This window comes from Phascolarctos cinereus, unplaced genomic scaffold, assembly GCF_003287225.1.
Source record: "Phascolarctos cinereus isolate Bilbo 61053 unplaced genomic scaffold, phaCin_HiC Scaffold_4;HRSCAF=312, whole genome shotgun sequence".
NCBI classification, from domain to species: Eukaryota; Metazoa; Chordata; class Mammalia; order Diprotodontia; family Phascolarctidae; genus Phascolarctos; species Phascolarctos cinereus.
In genome coordinates, this window is record NW_027555847.1 from 491,413,156 (window position 1) to 491,436,138 (window position 22,983).

A 22,983-nucleotide genomic window follows, 5' to 3' on the forward strand; every position below is an offset into this window, starting at 1 on the left:
GAAAGAACTGATGGAATCTGAATTAAAATCAAAGCATATTTTTTTTACTTTCTCTATTTTGGGGGGCTTTTGTCTGTTTTCTTTTGCAATGTGCTAACATGGAAATATGTTTTGCATGACTTCATATGGATAATTGATATCAAGTTGCTTGCCTTCTCAAGGAGGGTGGGAGTAATGGGAGGCAAAAAATTAATTTAGAACTCAAAACTTTGAAAAAATTAATGTTAATTTTTACATGTACTTGAGAAATACTTAATGAATTAATATTCTTTAAAAAATAACCTGCCAAGCAAAACTAGGCATAATACTACAGGAGGGAAAATGGATATTTAATGAAATAGGGGACTTCCAGGCATTTCCAATGAAAAGACCAGAGCTGACTATAAAGACACACACAAAGTTACAATAAAGTTGTGGAGCAGAATCTATTATGCTTCAACTGATGTAAAAAAGGCAGGAATACAAAACATGATTTCAGAGAAGCAAAAGAAAAAATAGACCTAACTAAAAGAGATAATCAAGGAAACTGCATTTTGCTAACAGATACCACAAATAATGAAGTACTAAACAAATAGGTAACAAATGACATTTCCAAAGGAAAAAATTAATGAGTCACAGGAGGAAATAGACTGCAAAACTAAGCTAGTGAGGGAGCTCAACTTTCTCCTCTCAGAACTAGGTAAATCTAAAATAAATAAGAAAAAAGTTAAGTAGATGAATAGAATTTTAGAAAAGATAGATATGATGGATGTTTGAGCAATGTTGAGTGGGAATAAAAAGGCATATGCCATTTTCTCACCTGTACATGGCACCTTCACAAAATTTGACCATGTATTAAGGTATAAAAACTTCACAAACAAATGCAAAAAAGCAGAAATATTATATGGATCACTATCATACCATAATGCAATAAAAATTACATTCAATAAAGAACCTTGAAAGCACAGAGTAGAACATAAATTCCTTAAGGGTAGGGACATTTTAGTTTGATAAAGATCTAAATAAATGGAAAATCATTAACTGCTCATTGGTAGGCTGAGCCAATATAATAAAAATGACAATTCTACTTAAATTAATTAACTTATTCAAAGTCATATCATCCAAATTATCAAATAATTTATAGAGCTAGAAAACATTAATAACAAAATTCATCTGGAAGAACAAATGATCAAGAATACAAAGGGAATCAATAAAAAAAACATGAAGGAAGGCAGCCTAGCACTATCAGATTTCAAAGTATACAACAAAGCAGTAATCATCAAAACAATCTAATACTGGCTAAGAAAGAGAGTGGTTGATCAGAAGAATACATTAAATACACAATATACTAAAATGAATGACCATATTTATTTGATGTTTGATAAATTAAAAAAAAAAAAAGATCCAAGCTGCTGGGGCCAGAATTCACTATTGGGAAAAAAAATGCTAAGAAATCTGGAAAGCAGTCTAGCAGAACCAGGCATAAACCAACTTCATATACCAAGATAAGTTAAAAATTGGCATGATTTAGACACAAAAAGCGATATCATAAGCAAATTAGAGAAGAATGGAGAAAATTGACCATCAGATCTATAAATAAGAGAAACAAGGGAAGAGTTTATGACCAAACAAGAGATAGAGAGGATCATGGGAGGTAAAATGGAGAACCTTGATTGCATTAATTTAACAAATTTTAGCACAAACAAAAACAATGCAGCCAAAATTAGAAAAAAAATCAAGAAATTTGTAAAAAAAAACTTACAGTAAACTCAGATAAAGATCTTATTTCTTAAATATATAGGGAACTGAGATTAATTTATAAAAAAACAAAATCCATTCCCTAACTGATAAATGGTCAAATGATATTAACATTGCCACATGGCATATACTCATTATATTATTTACAGCTAATATTTACATCCTACATTATATAATTATATTATATATAATATTTACACTCTATGTTATACTAAACATCATGTTAAGATGCTATCTCTACATGGAAGACAACACAGTATGAGGGAAAGTTCCATAACTGGCTCCTAATTGTGGCTCTACTATTGGCTAGTTGGATATGTAACACTGAACAAATCTATTAAACACTTTGAGATTGAGTTTGCTCATCCTTCTATGCAGCTGCCAAAGTGATTTCTTCCTGAACCTTCACTCTTTCAATGATTTTCAATATTTCCTTGATGAATACTTCCTAGCCACCTAAAAACACATCTATATCTCTCCCTCACTTGATCCAACCATCCTCATTAACTCTACATTTCTCCTGTCTCTCTTTCTTTTTGTCATTAAATTCTTAGAAGTTCTATCTCTACTTTCGTTCTTCTCACTCTTCTCAACTCTCTGCAGTCTAGTATTTGACCTCATCATTCAATTAAAACTACTCCATTCAAAGTTAATTGTCATATTAATCTTAATTGCCAAATCTAACAGCTTTTTTCTCAATTCTCATGCTTTTTGACTTCTTCAAAGTCTTTAAATGCTCATCCTCTTCTTATTCTCTCTTTTCTCTGAGATTTCATGGCACTGCTCTCTCTTGGTTCTCCTCCTGGCTGACTAACTGTTTCTTCTTAGTCCCCTCTGCTGGATAATCATGCGAAAAATGACCAACAATTGAGAGTGTCTCCCAGGATTCTTACCTTTGCCCTCTCTTTTCTCTCTCTGTACTACCTAACTTGATGATCTCATCAGTTCACAGGGGTTCATTAATCATCTCTAAACAGATGATTCCCAGATCTATTTATTCAGCTTCCTATTACCTCAGGATCAAATATAAAATTCTCTATTTGGTTTTTAAACATTCTTAACAACCTGTCCTGTTCCTATCTTTACAGTCTTCTCATTCTTTATTCCCCTCCAGATCCATGATGATCCAGTCTCAATGGTCTTCTTGCTGTTCCTTGAACATAACCTTCCATCTCCTAACTCCATACTTTTTCACTGGCTATGCTCCATGCATAGAATGCTCACCCTCTTTATCTCAGCCTCCTGACTTCCTTGGTTGTCTTCAAGACTCAGATCAAATTTATCTTCTATAATTGGCCTTTCCCCCTTGCTAATGCCTTCTCTCTGAGAGTAGCTTCCATTTACATCATGTATACCTTGTAAGTAAATAGTTGTTTGCATGTTGTCTCTTCCCTTAAAATGTGAACTCTATGAGGACAGGTGCCATATTTTTAAAAATTTTCTTTGTATTACTGTAGTTTGGTACAAAATAAGTGCTTAATAAAGCTTGTTTAACCTAATAATAACTGAAAGGAGACACCACTTCCTACATCTAGTCCTAAACTCTTTCATACAAAAAGGAAAATAAGCAAGGAAATCATACCTGGAAAAATGTTGTCCCTTATTATTGTGACATAATCATCTCGATCTGTACGGGAATGCTCATATACGAATCCCAGGGTATGGAGGAGCTCATGTGGAACTGTCCCTATCTTGTCACAGAATTCTCCCATGGAAATGTCATGTTTGCCAAAATGTCTATTTCCCACTTTGGATTTGCACCTAAAAACAAGGCATAAAGTGGTAAGATGACTGACATAGTAGCCCAGGTTTTCTCTCCAGATCTCTAAGCTTCATTTAAATCATTATTTTAAAATTACTCCCCACCCCAACCTATGCCAGACAGAAAGGCTAACCCATAACAGAACTGATGGATTCCAGCTTCACCTCCTCTCTCTGTTCCTGCTCATGCACTACTGAAGGGACTGACAAACAGTGAAATGGAAAAAGAAAGGTGAGACAAAAATATAGAGAAACAGAAGCACTAAGAGCTTCAATAATCCACAAACAATTATTAACAGCAGAATAATTGAGAGCTGAAGAAGAAAGAAGAGGAAATTCAATTAGTAAAGCAAAGACATTCTGAATGGAATTGCTCATACCAGAATACCAAGGCATGGAATTTATATTCAACTGTTGTGATTCTGCCGTAGTTGGATCCTATGGATAATGTCTTATTTGTAAACATGTCTAGTACCTATTGAAGAATAGCACCTAAAAACAAGGAACAGAGTGGTAAGATGACTGACACTGGCATTGTGTATTGACAGATATTAAATTCAAAGGCTACAGCACTTCTGGAGATGATGCTAAAAGGCATGATTATTTAGCATGATTAAGCAATAATAATTAGCCCACAAATAGGTGTTCAGAGATACATTAGCAATATGACCAGAGATGGGCCAGAGAAAACTGCAGCCAGTAAGGCTCTCTGCATGTAGGGACAAAGAGCAGAGAGCTCCCATGAGAAAGCCCAAGAGAGACTGGAATTCCATAGTACAGACCTTGAAAGTAAATGGCAGTGATAAGTGTAGGACTTTTAGCATTCATACTGGGTCAGGCCAAGTGACCAGATTCCAAAGCTCCTAGTACTCTGTCTAAAGATGCCAAAGAAAGCCAAGAAGATTCAGGGTTCTGAGCTTAAAAGATAAAGAAGAACCTAAAACCTACTCTCTGTGGTATGTATATTAGTAAAGACACTGGAGGTAGAGGTCAGGATAGGAGCCCAAGTGAAACAGATTGAAATCAAGAAGGGTGGACCATCCCAACCAAAAACAGAGCTGGAGGTAGGGTATGCCCTGACACAAAGCCCAATTCAAGAACTAAGTCTAGAGAAATTAGAAAATATGAGAAGATATGAACTACTAAAAAGAAGTATTATAGATCCATAGATACCCTCAAATCTGCGCTACAAGTTCCATAACAACTGCAAGCAGAGGTTCAAAGGAAAAAAATGCATCTTTCACAATGACCACATGAATATCTAGGGGGAAAATGAAGCAAGAGATGAAAAATGAAGTGAAATCTCTAGAGGAACCAATTAGAAGAATAACAAATACCTTAAAAGAGAAAGTGATAAACTGTTCACATATAAAAGACTTCCTAAAAATTAGGAAAAACCAAAACAGAAATCAGTGACTCTATGAAGTGGCAAGAAATAGTACAGCAAAATCAAAAGATTATTAAAAATAGAAAGAAAATTAAAATTTCTTAAATTAAAAAAAAACTGATCTGGAAAAAAGCTCAAGGAGAGAGAATTTAAGAATCACTGGATTCCCAGAAAAAAGAAAGCCTAGACACTATATTTCAAGAAATCATAAGTGAAAACTGCCCAAATCACCTACTGACAAAGAGATGTCAGACTCAAGGTGCAGAGGAGACAGATTTTGTGACACAGATACAGCTTGGATTTGTTTTGATTAACTACGCTTATTTTTTGTAAAGATTAGCATCTTTATTTTGTTTTTAATTCATAAGGAGAGGAGGGCAAAAGAGGGATTAGCAATGGTGATTCCAAAAAAGGAAAAAAGAGAAGGACCATTGAAAGATTTCTTTAAAGTGCACAGAGAAGAACAGAATATACAGTAGGAAGCACAAACAGCAAAGTTTTGAATTAAAGTATTAAATTTAATATATACCTTTTAGAGAAGCAAGAATTATGAAACATAAATTGATATTTTCATATAAAATCTTCTTTTGTGTTCTACTTTGCATACTGAAATGTTCAATTTGGTTTTGTTTCGGTTTTGTTAAGTTCAGAATATAAGGCTACAAATAGGAAATGAAGAATATTTCTGCAAGTTCCTAGCTCAGGGTCTTGTATATTATAGGCAATCAATAGCTATTTGTTAAATCAATGGATTAAAGCAAACAAGGGTTGAGCTGTCTAGATTTTAGGAAAACATTTAATAAAATACTGTCTTGTGGCAAATACAGATGTGAGCTGTCATAATACCATTAACCTCAGAACAAGCTGAAAGATCAGATGCAAAGAATAGTTATTAATAGTTCAATGTCAACCTGGCAGGAAGTCTCAGTGGAGTGTCCTGAGGATTGTTTCTATATCGTTTGATATTTTTATCAATGCCTTACATAAAGGTAAAGATGGCATGATCATCAAATTTGCTGATGACAAAAAAATGGGAGATAGATAACCCACTTGTTGATAGGATCCAAAAGAATCTTTCCAGACCAGAGTATTGGAGTAAATCTAATAAGATTAAATTTGATAGGGATAAATGTGAAGTTTTATACTTGGGTTAAAAAGAAGTCAACTTCAAAAGTAAAGAGTTGGCAGATGGACATGGTTAGATAGAAGTCTGTCTAAAATATATTGAGGATCTGAGTAGACTGAACGTCAATATGACGTAGAAGTATGATATGGCAAACAAAAAAGCACATGACATCTTAGACTGCATTCAGAGAGCATAGCTTCTGGAGAATCCAGCCAACCAGAATGGTGACATACACTGAGTGTATTTCATATCAAGAAATAGAAAGGTTTAGCCTGAAGAAGAAAGGGTTCAGGGGAATATAAGAGCTGTGTTCAAGGATTTGAAGGGGTATCATGTAGAAAAATCCCAGAATGTATAGCTGGAAGTAATGAGGGGAAGATGCAAAGAAATAAATTTAAGTTTGATGTCAAGAAAAACTTCCTAAGAGTTAGAGCTGTTCAAAAGCTCAATGAGCTAGCTAATCTCCTGAGATGGTGGGTTGTCCCTCATTGAAGGTTTTCAAGAAGAGGCTGAATGACTACTTGGAAAGTATGTGATAACAGGGATTCCTTTTGGGTTGGACTAGATGGTTGTCCCTTCCAACTTTCAAACCCTATAATTCTGTGAATCATTTTTTACTACATGTCATGCACATAGTTCCCACCTAGCAAAAAGGATACAGACAGGTGAAGCAGACCCTGTCCAAAAGATTATATTCTAAGAAAGATCACGTACAAATATAAGCAACATATAAAAAGTAATGGGAAGAGGGCAGCACTAGCAACGGAGGGGATCAAAAAATATTTCAAAAAGAAAGTGGTAATTGAGCTGACCTTTGAAGGAAGTTAGGGATTCTGTGAGGTAGATGTGAGGAGAGAAAACATTCTAAGAATTGAGGAAACTCTGTGCAAAGACAAAGAGACAGAACATAGAATTCTGCACAGGAAGAAGAGCAATCAGACCAGTTTGGCTGGAATGTCACATATCTGAATTGGAATAATATTTTAATAAGCCTCGAAAAATAGATAAGAATATAGAAAGGTAGAATATTGTGTATGTCTTTGTGTGTGTGTGTGTGTGTCAGATGTGGCAATTGGATGGATGTTTTTGTTGGTTTTATTTTTCACAAGGGAAGATTCAATAAGACGAAGCAATGAATTAATTAGAAAAGAAAATGGATCAATAAATCATATTTTAGAAAGAAAAAGAAAGGGAGGAAGAGAAGAAGAGAAAGAAAGATGAAGAGGAGAAAGGACAAAAGAGAAGAAAGGAAGGAAGGAAAGAAGGAATGAAGGGATGGAGGGAGATAAAATTACAGCCACATGATAATGGCTTTTAAATGTCAAATAGAGGAGTTTTATTTGTTCTAGAGGTAATAAGGAGCACCTCTTAATAGAAACAAGTGGTGCCACGTGGGAATAAAACTGAAAAGAGTCATATGGACTTGTAAGAAATATCAGGATAGTTGAAGTTCAAATAATGTGATTCTTTTAAAAAATGCCACACAAGATAGGGAGCTTGGATGCAGAACAATCAAGAGATGAAGCTCCCTGGTTAGAGTGGAGAGAACAGAGGCTAACAAATGACACAGAGAAAATAAACCTGTTGATTTTCTACTTTGCTTCCATTTTCTCTCTCAGGGAATTCAATCTACTAAATGAAGAAAATAGGACAAAAATAGGTAAAAAAGAAGTTAAATGTCAAGATAAGCAAGAATGTTATGTGAGATCCCTTGGAGTCCTGAAAGACTTTGCAGATGTGAGTGTTCAACAGCTGCGAGTTGACTTTGAGAAACTTTAGTAAACCAGAAAAGTTGATACTAGGCTAGAAACAAACCAACATCTTCCCCTTTTCAAAGAGATAGGGAACAGATGATTAAAACTATAGACTGGGGGCAGCTAGGTGGCACAGTGGATAGAGCTCGACCCTGACGTCAGGAGTTCAAATCCAGCCTCAGACCAAACACTTGACACTTTCTAGCTGTGTGACCCTGGGCAAGTCATAGACTAATGAGCTGAACATCAAGATCAACAAGAATGAATTATTCAAGGTGTGGTCTGAGAGAACTGAGGGAAACTGTGATGAAGATGGGCCAACATGGGTTTATTACAAACAAGTAACTCATTTCCTTTTTGACCAGACTATGCTCTATTTTCCATCTGCATCTCTAGATGGTTTGAACTCGAAGGCCCATTATGTCCCTGTGCAGGATGCCCCCGATGGCCCACCCCAAAACCCTTTTTCCAGCTTTTCTTTGTGTGTTGTCTTCTCCTATTAGATTGTCAGTTCCTTGAGTGCAGGGACTAGTTTTCTTATTTGTATCCCCAGTACTTAGTACAGTGCCTGGCACATAGTAGGTGCTTAATAAATGTTTATCGAATTCAATGTTTACTGACTGGTAGTTCACCAAATGACACAAACTTAGTATCCTGAATTTTAGTAAGTAGTTTGACAAAGCCTCTCAAAGTATGTTTGTGGGATAGGGCCTGGAATGGTGATTTCATTTATCTAGGGAATTCCCAAGTGAGGAAACTCTCTCCACCAATGCAGGCAGAAACAAGGACACTAAACAAGAATCCATAGGTACAGACTGACTTACAAAACCATGTATTAACATCTTTGTTTTATTATATTTTGATTTATTTTGTTATATGTTGCTTTATTACATTTTAATCTGGTTCAGGCTGCACAGGGATGGTTGAAAGACATAGTATTCGAAAACTCTGACCTAGATCACTCAGAAGTTAAGCGACTTGCCCAGGATCTCATGACCAGATGCAGGAATTGAACTCAGGTCTTGCTGGCCTCAAAGTCAGTTCTGTGGCCACTACATCACATTGACTCTTGTGGACAAACTGTGAAAAGATTCCATTCAATTCAATAAGCAATTATTGAATAGAATTGAGGCATGTGGTTGATTACAGTCATGGGGTTTGAAACTGGTTGTATAACAATACCCAAGAGTATTGGTTAATGGAATGATGTCAGGCTTCATGAAAGCATGGATTCTATCTTTGTCATCTTTGTATCCTTGCCATGTCTAATATAGTACTTTGCACATAGTAGGTGTGTAAATGCACAAAGATTACAATAAACATCAATGGCAGCCAAAGATATAGATTGAAGAGAGGGGAGGGAAAATCCCCTCTTCCTTTCTTTGTAGACAATTTTGGTATTTGGAGCTATGGCTATTGGGGATAAGTACATAATAATCCTCAGATCTAGTTTTTATTTTCACGTTTGTTTGTTTTTTAGAGAAGACTCGGGCTACCACCTCCTTCCCTATCTCCCTGAACCACTTTTCATGCACAAGTCAAATGTCTGAACCACATAAATATCAGGAGCTGAGGTTAATTGCTTTGATTTACAACATGCTCTCTGTTTTCAGGAAATTCTTAGAATGTCAGATCTTTCTCTTACCCAACTCCTTTGTAAAAATAACTATAGCTGTCTTCCCCTTTCCACCATTTAAAGTCGATGCAGGTTTTTAAACGGTACCACTCAAACCCTCTCACAATAACTCCTTTAGCATTTATGTCTGAAGAAAAAGAAAAAACAAAAACAGTGCCTGTTAACCACCAACCAATAGGACCCTGGATAAAGATCTGGACTCTCCCCACCTGTGCTAAAACCTGTCTCTCAAAGGCCACCAATGGCCAAATCCAAAGGTCCTTTGTCAAGTTTCATCTTTCTTGGACTCTCTGAAGCCTTTGACACTATCAGTGGCTCCCCCTTCTTCAGACTTTCTCTTCCCTTGTCTTCAAAGATACCACATCCTCTTAGTTCTCCTCCTACCTCTCTAGCCTTTTCTTCTGTCTGTCTCTCTCCCTTGTTCCATACCCTCGTCTTAATCCTTTAACATGAGTCTTCCTTAAAAGTCTGTCTTTGGTCCTCTTCTCTGCTTCTCCTTTGGCAGACTCATGCAATTTCAGAGTTTCAACTTCTGCTTCTGTTCACAGGAGTCCAAAACATTCTCATCACCATGAGAACTAGTATTTGTATCATGCTTTCTACATACCAGGCACTGTACTAAGCATTTTTCCCTATTTTCTCATTTGATTCCTAATTTGCAGCTGAAGAAACTGAGGCAAACAGGTTAAATGACTCACCTAAGATCATACAGCTCCTGTCTGAGGCCAGCTTTGGACTCCTGTCTTCCTTATTCCAGGCCCACTTCTCTATCCACTGAGCCACCCAACTGCCTTAAACATGTCTTTAGCCCAAATCCCTCTTCTTAGCTATAGACTCATTGTTTCTGTCTACAGGACCTCTCTCCTTGAATGTTTCACCTGTACCTCATACTCAACATGTCCCAAAATCGGACTTGTCATCTTCCATCTAAACCAGTTTCTCTTTCTTACATTGGTCTTCCTGTCAGAGGCACCATCCTTCACCGTTTTACCGTTTTGTAACCTGGAGATTATCCTTGACTCTTCCTACTCCACCACGTCTCAACTCTAATCACTCTGAAAGCCAATGGTCAATAGTGTCCGGAGAGCTGGCCTCAGAGTTAGGAACACCTCAGTTCAAGTCTTACTTCTGATATGTACTGGTTGAGAGACCCTGAGATAATCACGTAGCCTTTCAGTAGCCTAATCAATGCTCTAAGACAATAAATTGCAAAGAAAGTGCCAACCTGCATTGACAGGGGAAGTTCTCTATGCTAACGAAATCACAAATCCAATCTTTATCCCTATCAATTCTATGCTGTCAATTTCACTTCCAAAATTCTAAATTTTTCCTCTGCTCTTTGGCCACTACTACCTCCCCAGAAAGGAAAAAAAACCAAGCATTTATTAGGTGCCTGATATTTATTAGGTGCCAGGCACTATGCTAAGTGCTTCACAAATAATGTTTCATTTGACCCTCATAACAATTCTGTGAGTTAGGGCATTATTATCCAATTTTACAGTTGAGGAAACTGAAGCAGACAGTGGTTAAATTTGCATATATATTTGAGGTCAAATTTGAATTCAGGTCTTTCTGACTGCAGGCCCAGCATGCTATCACCCAGAATTGCCTGGCTTCTCTGTGAAGACTGATTTACCTGCACCATGACAATAACCTTCTAAAAGTTCTTTTACTTTCCACTCTCTGCTCTCTCCAATCCATCTTTCCTTCTGATCACTATTTCTCATCTTTCAGTTTCCTTACAGGCCTTGCTCTATCACTCTTTTGCTGTCATTTCCCTCCTCAAAGCTGGTGGATTATGAGCTCCTCAAGTAGATTACAAAAACCTTGAGGCCCAGTACATTTAGACCAAGGTGTAGCAGGAAGTTGATTCAAGTTGAATTCAGCTGTGTGACTCTGGGCAACTCATTTAACCTCTCTGGGCATAAGGTTCCTCATCTACAAAATGGGAATAACATTTCTACTACTTACCTTAAATGGTTGTTATATGGACCAAATAAAATAACCTGTATAAGTGGCTTCTAAACTATAAAAAGCTATACAAAGGTGAGTTATTATTTCAATAGCCTGCTGGTTGGGCTCCCTGCCTCATCTCTCCTTTCTCCCATCTATCCTCCATGTAGTTGCCCAAGTGATTTTTTCTAAATCCCAAATCTGACCAGGTCATCCCCCTACTCATTAAACTCCACTGGTTCCCTTCACAGCCTCATTTCTCCTACCTTTCAAGTCTTCTTATACTTTATTTCCCAATACAGTCTCTAAGATCCAGAAACATTGGCCATCTTCTTCTTCCTCATCATTGACACTCATTCCCTTTTCTGTCTCTCTCATGATCTTCAACACCCCACCCCCACCCTCCACCCCCTGCAAACCGTGCCTAGAGGGCTCTCTGTTCATCCCCAACTCCTGGCTGCTTTGGCTCCCTTAAAAACTCAGTTTTCTAATCTCACCTTTGCAACAGACCTTTTCTTCTTTAGCCCAGCCATGGCTGCTGCCTTCCCTCTGACATTATCTTTTATTTACACTGTATATGTCTTGTAAGTAAATGTATTTTGCATATCCCCGCCCCCATTCCTTAAGTCTTGGGCCCTCTCTCTATTGATGATTTCAAATTTATCCTGTACAGAGCTTGCTTATACATAGTTCTTTGTATATTGTCTCCCCCACTAGATGTTTAGTTCCTGGAGAACAAGGACTGTCATTTACCTTTCTCTGTATCCCTAGGGCTTAGCACAGTGCCTGGCACATAGTAGGGGCTTAATAAATGTTTATTGACTGACTAGCCCTTAGGTAGTACTTATTGACTACTTATTGATTATACAATGCTTATTGACTAGTACTAAATTCTTCTTCCCAATTTCATCCTTGTACAAAATAGATGCTACAGAAACATCACTTTCTCAATTAAAAATACTTAATGTTGAATTGTGACTGATGGTAACCACCCATTCGTTATGGCCCTGGAGAACAGATGACAAAAAGCAATGAAGCAGCAGATATAGAATTCTGTATATACTGTTAGGCAGGGTCTCTGTATTGATTGGTTTTATTTATCAGGTTTTCCTAGGGGAATAGGAGCTCACTGTGGGTCATGAAGGAGGAAATTTCACAAATAACAATGATATAAAAAGAAAAGGCATCAATAAAATTTTTAAAAGAGTTTAATTAGTCCAATGGCATGCCTTGAATCATAAAAGAATAAAACATTTTTTTAAAATTTTCATCTGTTCTACACAGGAATATAATTCAATTAATTAGGATTACATAAAGATGGTATAAGTACTGCTCTGTTTGAGTATTCTATTTATTTTACAGACTCCTATTAAACTCAATTTGCCTTAGTTTCCTTATCTATAAAAATGGGCACAATATTAGAACCTTTATCCCAGGTTTGTTATGGAAAAAATGAAAGACCATTTGTAAAGTGCTTGGCAAACCATAAAGCACTCTATCAGTTCTAGCTATCACATTATTATGGTGAAAATTAAGAATCAAGGTCACTGATCTGAATAACTAAAGACATGCTAAGAAAGAGAATAACTGAATACTATTGCCTTCCAAAACTCTCATTCCCAGCCTACAAAAGAGGCCCAGTCAAATCCTTTTTCATGACATGGAAGTGGCCCTGAGCTTTTGAAAGATGGAATAATGGAATAAATAACGAAATGAAATACCGGTATGTTCTAGAAAGCTGGAAATGTTTTCTTTTTAGACAATTGGGGTTAAGTGACTTGCCCAGGATCACATAGCTAGTAAGTGTCAAGTGTTTGGTCTGAGGCCAGATTTGAACTCAGGTCCTCCTGACTTCAGGGCCAGTGCTCTATCCACTTTACCACCTAGCTGCCCCTGGAAATATTTTTAATAAAGTTCTAGGGCACAAAATTTTCTATGGACAAAACTAACTGAATATAGAGGGACTCAAGCCCAGCAAGCCGGTAACTAGACATGGGCATCTCATAAACAAAAAACAATACAAGATGGCTCTTTGTCCTGAGCCAACCCATTCCCCTTCTCCATTGGTGGTGATATATGGGCAAAAAAGAAGGTAGAGAGTGAAAATAATCACAGCTTTTAGATGGTCTACAAACAGTTTAACTGTTGGTAGTCTAAATAGAAGACTTTGATGACCAGTGAGTTGATAGTCTACTGGAAGAAATGAATATAACCATAAATAAAAATAGAAGCTAAATGGAAGGACTGCCACAGGTTCTCCTTAAAGAGTCTAGAAGCTAACTAGAAAACAGTGAGCTCTTTGCTGAACAGAAAGACTTGGCAACCAAGGGTAACATCATTTTGGAATATAAATTCATTCATAAAACCTTATGGAGTCAAATAGCATAAAATTAAATGCACAGTGAAAAGCAGTGGAAGGGAAAACAAGTCGAAATTGGTATTTCTATCAATAACAGTGTAAAAGTATCATCACTGGATTGATTAACCCGCAACATAAATTCTTCAGCAAGATAAACAATTGATTGCTTGGCTTTCCACCTGTTAATTTCTCTAATTTCCACAATCAATGAAGTATATAAGTATACACATTCACACGTAAATATTTTTTAAAATAAAGCATTCTGTTCTTTAAAAAGCGAGTATCTTGATTCAGTCTGGGGCAGTTATTAGCTACTGAGCAACAATTATTTGTTAAGCACCTATTGTATGCAAAACAGTTTTTAAGGCTGAAGGAGATAGAAAATTTGGATTATCCCTGCTCTCTGCCTTCTTGTAGTTTGCAATCCTGTGGAGGTTTGTGAGATACAGACTTACTTCAAAACTCTGAATACTTCCAGGTTCTATTATTTCATCCATGAGGTCATACTCTTCATAGATTTAGATCATACCCTTTTATAGCCTAGTTAGTGATCTTCTGTGACTTCTAAATTCATCACTTTGCAGGTAATCTGATAAAGAACCTTCTAAAATTAGCCAAGATGGTCTTTACATGACAAAGAATCTGTTACTATTCTCAAGCAGGAAACCTTTCCATTTTGACAGGATCTTGCATTGCTTAAGTAGCACTAATATAACCTTTGAGAAACTAGGGCCACCTCTACACAACAAAGAGGAATTAGAGGGAATCTTTGCTGAAGGAAGAAATACAAAGAAGTGTAGAAGCACATGAGAAAGGTACAAATGATTGTGAGCATCCATCTCCCATCTATCTCATTGATCTGAAGCTGGAAGAGGCCTGAGTAATGTCGTACTCCAATTCTTCTGTCTAACACATGAGGAACTGAGGACCAGAAAGGTTAAATGACAGACCATGTAAATTGGCAAATAGACAGTGCAGTGGAAAGAATGATGGGCCTGGAGCCAGAAAGAGCTGAATCTAAATCTAGCCTCACGCCCTGACTAGTTAGGTAATCCTGTGCAAGGTATTTAATTTCTGCCACACTTTCCTCACCTACAAAATGGAGATTATAATTTCAACTACCTCCAAAGGTTATTGTGAGGATCAAATGAAATAATATTTGTAAATCAGCTTCGAAACCATAAAGTGCAACTAACTATTACTATTATTATTATTGTCCCCGGTCACATAAATAGCAAGTAGCAGTCAAGATTTGAACTGGGTTCAACACTCCTTCCATTGCAACCTTCCTGTTTCCCTGGTTCCAAAGGAAGGTGAGGAAAATTATGTTCAATTTTAGAAAGCTCCATCAACAACAATAAGCAGGTGGGGTTCCAAAAGGCTCTTCTGGTGGTTGTTTCGGAAAACTAATAAATTTTTTTTAAAATTATAAATAGAAATATATTTGTATCTAGGCTTCTGGGTATTTATATTCAATGTAGCTGACCAGTCATCTCACTCTCCCACTTCATTGATTCTAAATATAGATCATGTACTTATAAATCATAGGATTTAGAGATTTTAGGACTAGGAAGGACTTTGGCAATCATAGCTTTCTTTCATGAAATCCAACAATAGAGACAGATCTATGTTTTTTATACCTGCCTCCATTTCTCTCCCCACCTCCATTCTAAGGTTAAAAACAAAAATAAAAGTCTTTCTGTCTTCAACTAAAGGGGTTCTGAACTCAACAACTCCTGTAACCTACAGCTGAGAGTTTGAACAAGGCCAGAATCTAAGATAGAGACTGAAGAGACAAGAACTCTAGCCCGAATGATGTACCTACCCAGATTATCTGCGAGGATATAAGAGATGCTGTGAAGCCATTTAGTGTTATCACCAATAAGGGAACTTCTAGCTCTCTGAAAAGAAACATAAACACAGGATATGCTTACCCCAAGGTTAGGCCACTACTTGAAGAAGGTTCAGTGTTTATCCCAGGGAGGGCAAAGGCAATTTAAAGAACTCCCAAGCACCAGGAGAAACAAATAATTTGGGCATGAAAGTAGTTTCTCAGCAATTCTGTAAGAGGTCAGGAGAAGAATAATGCATCTGTAGTACTGATTTTTGGTAGGACAGTTTGGAAAAGAGGCATGCAAAGCTTATATCTAGCAATGATTATGGGAGAAATCCAATCACTACTGGCAGAAAAACCACAATGAATATTCTTGCACGTAGTTTAGCTAAACAATTATCTGCAAGGAGAAGATTATAGCAAAAGCTCATTAATCTGAGCTGCACTGTTTCGGAATCCATGATCATTCAGACATATGTTGGGTTACAGTCTACCACTGCACTATGAAAATGGAGTTTACTTTAAAAAATTGTTTAAAAGTGACATTTATATTTATAGTAGTTAAATAAATAAACTGTTTTCAAGAATGCTTAAATCCTGATTTAGCTGTACTTGTTTTGACTAAATAATGGGCCAATTACTGATGACTATTATGTATGCCTGTTCATCAGATGGGTCTGGTAGTATCTCAATGAAGTAACGTTCTGTTAGCTTAGCTTAGATTATTATAGACCCTAAACTCTTTGAGCATAGGGATGTTTTCTTTTTTCTATCCCCAACTCCTAGTATGGTGCCTGGAACATACTAGGACTTAAATAAATAATTTTTGATTGACAGATTGATTACTTGAAATTAATAAAATATGCCCTTTCAAAATATTTTCATATTTAGACTTTATAATCAACTGATTGGAACTGATCTTTCTTTAATTCATCTGAATTGGTAAGGTTTTATGACATAAATATCAAACTTATATGTAATGACCAAGAACCTTGATCCTAGAAAAGAATTGAAAAAATATACCTCTCTCTCTCCCTTCCTTGTAGAAGTGGTACACTAAGGGTATGGAACGTGGTGTACACTGTCAGACTCAGTTGATATATTAGTTAGGTTTGCCAAATTGTTTTTTCCCCTCTCATTTTGGTTCTTTGTTATAAGACTAATGAGTCAATTGATAAACATTATTAAGTGCCCACTTTGTCAGGAACTATGTTAAATGTTGGGGATACAAAAAAAATGGCAAAAGACAGTCCCTGCTCTCAACGAGCATACAATCTAAATTGGAGACAACAAGGATATATACATACATACATGTGTGTATGTATACATACATATGTAGATACATTTATGTATAAAACAAGCTATATACAAGACAAACAGGAAATAATTGAAAGAGGGAAAGCCCTGGAACTAAGATGGGTTTGGAAAAGGCTTCCTATAGAAGGTGGTATTTTAGTTGAGACTTAAAAGAAGTCAGTAAGGTCAATAGTTGAAGTACAGAGGGAGAATGTTCCAAGCATTCAGGATAGCCAGAGAAAATGCCTGGACCAAGAGACGGACTGTCTTCTTTGTGGAAGAGTCAGGAGGCAAGTGTCATTGGATCAAAGAATACATGGTGAGTGGTGAGTAAGGGGTAAGAAGACCAGAAAGGTAGGAGGGGGCAAGGATATAAAGGGCTTTGATGGGGGGGGGGTCATATGATTGGAGATTGGAATAGGTTTGAGAATCAACAGCATAGAGATGGTAATTAATCCATGGGATTACCACCAAGTGATACAGTTTAGAGGCAGAAGAGAAGAGGGCCCAGGACAGAAAACTGAGGGATACCTACTGTTAGAGTGAACAAGCTGGAGGAGGATCTAGTAAAGGAGAGAGAAGGAGCAGTCATGTGGGTAGGAGGAAAACAAAGAGAGAGTGGTGTCTCAAAAACCTAGAGGGGGCAGCTAGGTGGTGCAGTGGATAGAGCACCTGCCCTGAAGTCAGGAGGATGAGTTCAAATCCAGACTCAGATCAAACACTTCACATTTACTAGCTGTGTGACCCTGGGCAAGCCACTTAACCCCAATTGAAAAAAAAAACCACAGAGAAGAGAGTATCAAGGAGGAGATCACTGTGGCAGTGATCACCAGGGTCAAAGGCTTCAGATTCTGATGCAGGACAATGAGGATTGAGAAAAAGCCATTGGATTTAGTAACTAAGATATCATTAGTAACACTAGAGAAAGTGAGTAGTTCCAGCGGAATGATAATGTGGGAAGCCAGATTGTAAGGGGTTAAGAAGAGAGTGAAAGTCACATGGAAATATATTTAACATGATTGCATATGTATAACCTATATCAGATTGCTTGCCCTCTTGGGGAGGGGGGAGAAAGGGAGGGAGAAAAATGTGAAACTCAAAATCTTATAAAAAATGAATGTTGAATACTAGCTTTCCATGTAATTGGAAAAAATAAAATACTGTTTTTTTAAAAGCAGAGAGTAAAAGGAGAGGAAAAGGAGACACTTCTTGTAGACATCCTTTTTGAGAAGTTTAGCTACAAAAGACAGAAGAAATATAGTGTGATAATTAGCAGGGATGGAAAGATCAAGTAAGAGTTTTTCCAGGAGAAAGGAGACATGGACATGTTTTTAGGCAGCTGGAAATAAACCAGTAGAGAGGGAAAGATTGAAAATAAATGAAAGAGTGGGGGTGACAGAAAGGGCAATCTGTTGAACAAGATGGGATAGAACAGGATCACTTGAACCAGTAGAGGGGTGAGCCTTGGTAAGGCGTAAGGCCACTTCATCATGTGAAGTAAGAAATAGTTGCACTAGGAAGCTAAGTAATAAGAGATGAGGAAGTGGGGAGAAGAAGGAATTCTTAGCTGAGAGAGTAAGAGAAATGGGAACCAGGGGAAGTTTGAGGAGGGATGAAAAGGTTTGGAAGAGCTGTTGTGGAGAATAGGATAGTAAATTGATAAGGGAGGTATAATAGAATTGCCTAAGGTCCCGGAAGAGGTTATATAACACAAGTTCATTGTAGGCATGAAGGTGATGAATGGGGGGAATGAGTCCAAGGTTGAGGCTTGGCTAGGCATAATCAATGATATAATAAGGGGGCTGGGGGTTCAAGAGAAGAGGACAGTGTAACTGAGGTAGAATGTGGGAGTAGCTCATAGAAAATGAGGAACTGAGTGATTGGGGTATTTGAAGGAAAATCAATATGGATGTTAAAGTCCCCTATTATGGGTACAGGAGTTGAGGAGGAAACAAAAATTGTAAGCCAGGTATTGAATTCATTGAGGATGGAAAGGAAGTGCCCTGGGGCTCTTTACACAACAGCTTACCAGGATTTTGGTTGGGTGGTATATAGAATACTATCAACCTCAAAGAAAGAGAGTTTATTGAGTAATGGAGGAAGGGGGAGAATATGAAAGCAAGAGTGTGGAGGAATATTCCACCTCCTTTCAACCGGTGGGTGAAGAAGAATGAGTGAAGATGCAGCCAGGACTATACTAGAAAGGCTGGCCAGCAAGGCTGTTTCATCAAAGGAAGGCCAGGTTTCAGTAAGAGTTAGTAGGTAAAAAGAGTAGAAGAACAGATTTCAGATGAAGGGAAGTTTGTTGCCTATGACACAGGCATTCCAAAGGGCACAGTGGAAGGACTGGGTGGAGTTAGGATGAAACTTTTGGGTGGGAGGATTGAGGGGGATAGGAATGAGGACTCTATGTGTAGGGGATTTGGAGTGAGGTTTAGATGATGATTTATAGAAGTTCAGAGTCATTGAGATGTGAAGGGTATGACCATGTATGAGAATGTTCATCATTAAGTGGAGGGCACTACTCCTCAGCCCTCAAAGAATAGGCACTGCTGGAAATGGGAGGCTTGAATTCAAAGGGAGGGTTATTTTCTTTGCCCTTGAGATTCTCTACAACCCAGTTGGGAGATAGGGCTGGCAGGAGGAGATAGAAGGTGCCTTGTGCTGGTACAGATGGAAGTGATTGCTTTGACACTGATGGAAGGTGCCTGGCTTAGCCACAAGCCACACTTCCTCTGGGAACACACTGCACTGAGCAAGAGACAGAAGGTTCAGAATACTAGTGCATCTGCATTCCGAAGTGGTTAGTTGGAGAGAGGAAGGGGAAATGAATATATTTGGAAATGAAAACATTAAACTACAAGTTACCAGTTTAAAAAATTATAAACCTATCAGGTTCAGATCAATATAGCCTGATTATGTATGGTTAATAATGAACTTGGAACTAATTTACAATAAATCACAGTAAGGGAAAGAGGATGATATTAATATGAATCAAACAATTTTTTTCCAGCACAATTTATTTATGAAGCTTTGTGAAAATGTACTGATAAGTGATTCTCACTAATTCTGTGCCACCTCCAATGGTTAAGGTTAACACATTGGTAGATCATCTTCAGAGAGGCAATCTTTTAGCTCACATGGGCCGATAGCAGTGTTGATATCATTGCAGCATGCCAACTCACCCTACCAAGGTCGATGTCTCCCTCAAACAGGTTCAGTCCTAAAGCTAAATGGTAAGACAAGACCTGACATTAGCAAATGGATAAAACCCTATGCCTGATTGAGGCATTTTTAAAAGAAAGGACTCTACTAACCGTGATTGATGTCAAATATGTCATTGTTCTTGCCACTATCTACATCTATTATTAAAAAGACAAAGAAGAGCAAAGGTTAAGCACTGCTGATGTATTTCAGAGGTTACTTCAGCATGAAACTGTAGACTATCATAACAGGGTCACATTGGGTACTCTGTTTTTCTATTTCCCTTAAGGATTGACTGGCTTTAGGAATAAATCAACATAGCTCATAACAAATAGTTCCCTCTGTGCAAGATGAAAGCCAGACTGGGAAGAAGTTCCATTGATACAGACAGGCTGCGCTGAATTGGAATCAAATTGGAATCAAATGCTGCAGGCTGATATAGTCAGTCTTGACTTGTCCATATGTGTCCACTTCAGTATAGACTGAAACTTTTAGTAAATGGCACAGACCAGAGTTTCCAGGTTAAGCCTGAATTCCTCTTTAAATTCCTATAGAACAGAAACCTTAACTGTTCTTATGACTGTATATAAGTACAGGTGAATAGGAGTGGAATGTCATGATTATACCATCTAATCTGGCAGAATCCATCTTTCCAGCTCTAATTTTCCCCCAAGGGATGAGGTTAGATTTTAGTAACAGCTCATTGCATACACATACTATTTAGATGATACAGGGAAATCTGCTCTCATGATATATGATTTGTCAGTGATTTCAAGAAGCAGCATAGCATAATGGGTTGGAGTCAAGCAGACCTAGGTTCAAATTCAACCTCAGACACTTAATAACCGTAAGTGCCACAGAGTACTGACCTTCATGAAATTTGAGAATCAAAACTGAATTTTTACTTGAAAGATATTTGTCATTAAAAACCAACCAACCAATCAAAAAACTCGTGAATCTGACCTCATGAATGTGCTAGCTGTACGAGTCACTTGACTCTGTTTCCCTCAATTTTTCATCTGTCAAATGATCTGAAGAAGGAAATGGCAAACCCCTCCAGCATCTTTGCAAAGAAACCCCTAAATAGGATCATGCAGAGTCAGATATGACTGAAAGGACTGAACAATAACATTTAAATATTCAAGAGGGATGGTGATGGTTATAATGCATGGATTATTTTCTTATTCATCTAAAAAAATGAGACTAGCATTGCTTTAATTCACCTTGTACTCTGGGGTCTCATTATGGTCTGGATATAACCCTGGGTTCTCAAAAGCTCTGTGGTCTAAGGACCAGCCTAGCTAAGTTTGGAGAAGCTTCTCAATAGGGAGTGGGCCACCAGGTGATGAATTGTGTGTGCCATATCCAGCGATGAAGCGAGCCACTGAAATGTAGAGGCTTTATAATGTATGTACCAGTTGAATAATAATAATAATAATAATAGCTAGCATTTATATAGCACATTGTTGTTGTTGATTAATCATTCAGTAATATCGGGCTCTTTGTGACCCCATTTGGGGTTTTCCTGGCAAAAATACTGAAGTGGTTTGCCATTTCCTGCTCCAACTCATTTTACAGATGAGAAAACTGAAGTGAATAAAGTGACTTGCCCAAGGTCATGCAGCTAGTTAAGTTTATAAGGTCACATGTGAATTTGAGTCTTCCTAAGTCTGAGCAGCTAGGTGGAACACATGAATTCAAATCTGTCCTTAGATACTTAATAGCTATGTGACCCTGGGTAAGTCACTTAAAGCTGTTTGTCCCAGTTTCCTCATTTGTAAAATAAGCTAGAGAAGGAAATGGCAAACCACTGAGTATCTTTGCCAAGAAAAGCCCGAATGGAATTATCAAATCAGACTTCACTGAACACTCTTCTGCGCCACCTAGCGGCCACATGTAGCAAGTCAAGTATCTCAAATGTATTATACATTTGATCTCATTTGAGCCTTACTACAACTCTGTGAGGCAGATGTTATTAACCCTGTTTTATAGAGAAGAACACTAATTTGGAACAGGTCTTGCCCAGGGTCACCCAGGTAGGAAGTATCTGAAACAAGGTTCAGGTTTTCTTAAGAAAACTCTGGACTTCTTGGTTCTAAATCCAACACTCTACCACCACCTGCATTATGCTGGTGTCCCACCCATAAATGAAATCACGGATCATCGGAAGTGCTGAAAAGAATAGAAGTCAACAGATGACTCACCAAAGTTTTCTGGATTTGGCTAAAGAGCAAAAAAGAGAAGAAAACACATTGTCATGATAGACAAGATTTATCAGTGCTTCTCCTGATCTTACTGTCCTATATAGCAATAAAGGCATTTATTTACTACCTCGCTAATACTGACTTTTTGTCCCCAGGGTACTAACTTTCATGAAATTTGAGAATCAAAACAGAATTTTTACTTGAATGATTATTTGTCATCAAACAAACAGATAAACAAAGAAAAACTGCGCAGGACACATTAATGCACTGTTGGTGAAGCTCTAACTTGAGCTAGTCTTTCAGAAAAGTAATTTGGAATAATGTGAAGAAAGTCATGAAAATGTCCATACCCTTTGAATCAGAGATCCCGCTGCTAGGCGTATAACACAAGGAGATGAATGAAAAAAGAAAGGGCCCACACATATACAAGCTGAACTTTTTGTAGCACCAAAAAATATAAAACAATATCAATGTTCATAACTAGGTTAGCCAAATTGTAATACAGGAATGGGAAGGAATATTACTATGCTCTAAGAAACTATGCATATGACAACTCCAAAGATGTATAGGAAGATTTCTACAAACTGAGACAAAGTAAAGTAAGCAAAACCATGAAAACAGTGTATATAATGGCTGTAACAATGAAATTATAAAGATCAACAACAAAAGCATTTCAAACTGAACGCTGTGAAATTATAATGACCAACTTTGGCCCCAAAGAAGTGATGTGAT

General features: G+C 37.4%; 1 protein-coding gene across 1 annotated transcript in view; it reads right to left on the reverse strand.

Annotated features, from left to right (window-relative positions):
• LOC144456568 (meprin A subunit beta-like) overlaps positions 1–22,983 on the reverse strand; it is an 82,624-nt gene that overhangs the window by 56,560 nt on the left and 3,081 nt on the right. The window contains 3 exon segments of the mRNA XM_078151784.1: positions 3,320–3,498; positions 9,411–9,528; positions 15,539–15,614. Of these exon segments, the coding sequence (XP_078007910.1) occupies positions 3,320–3,498; positions 9,411–9,528; positions 15,539–15,614 (373 nt within the window).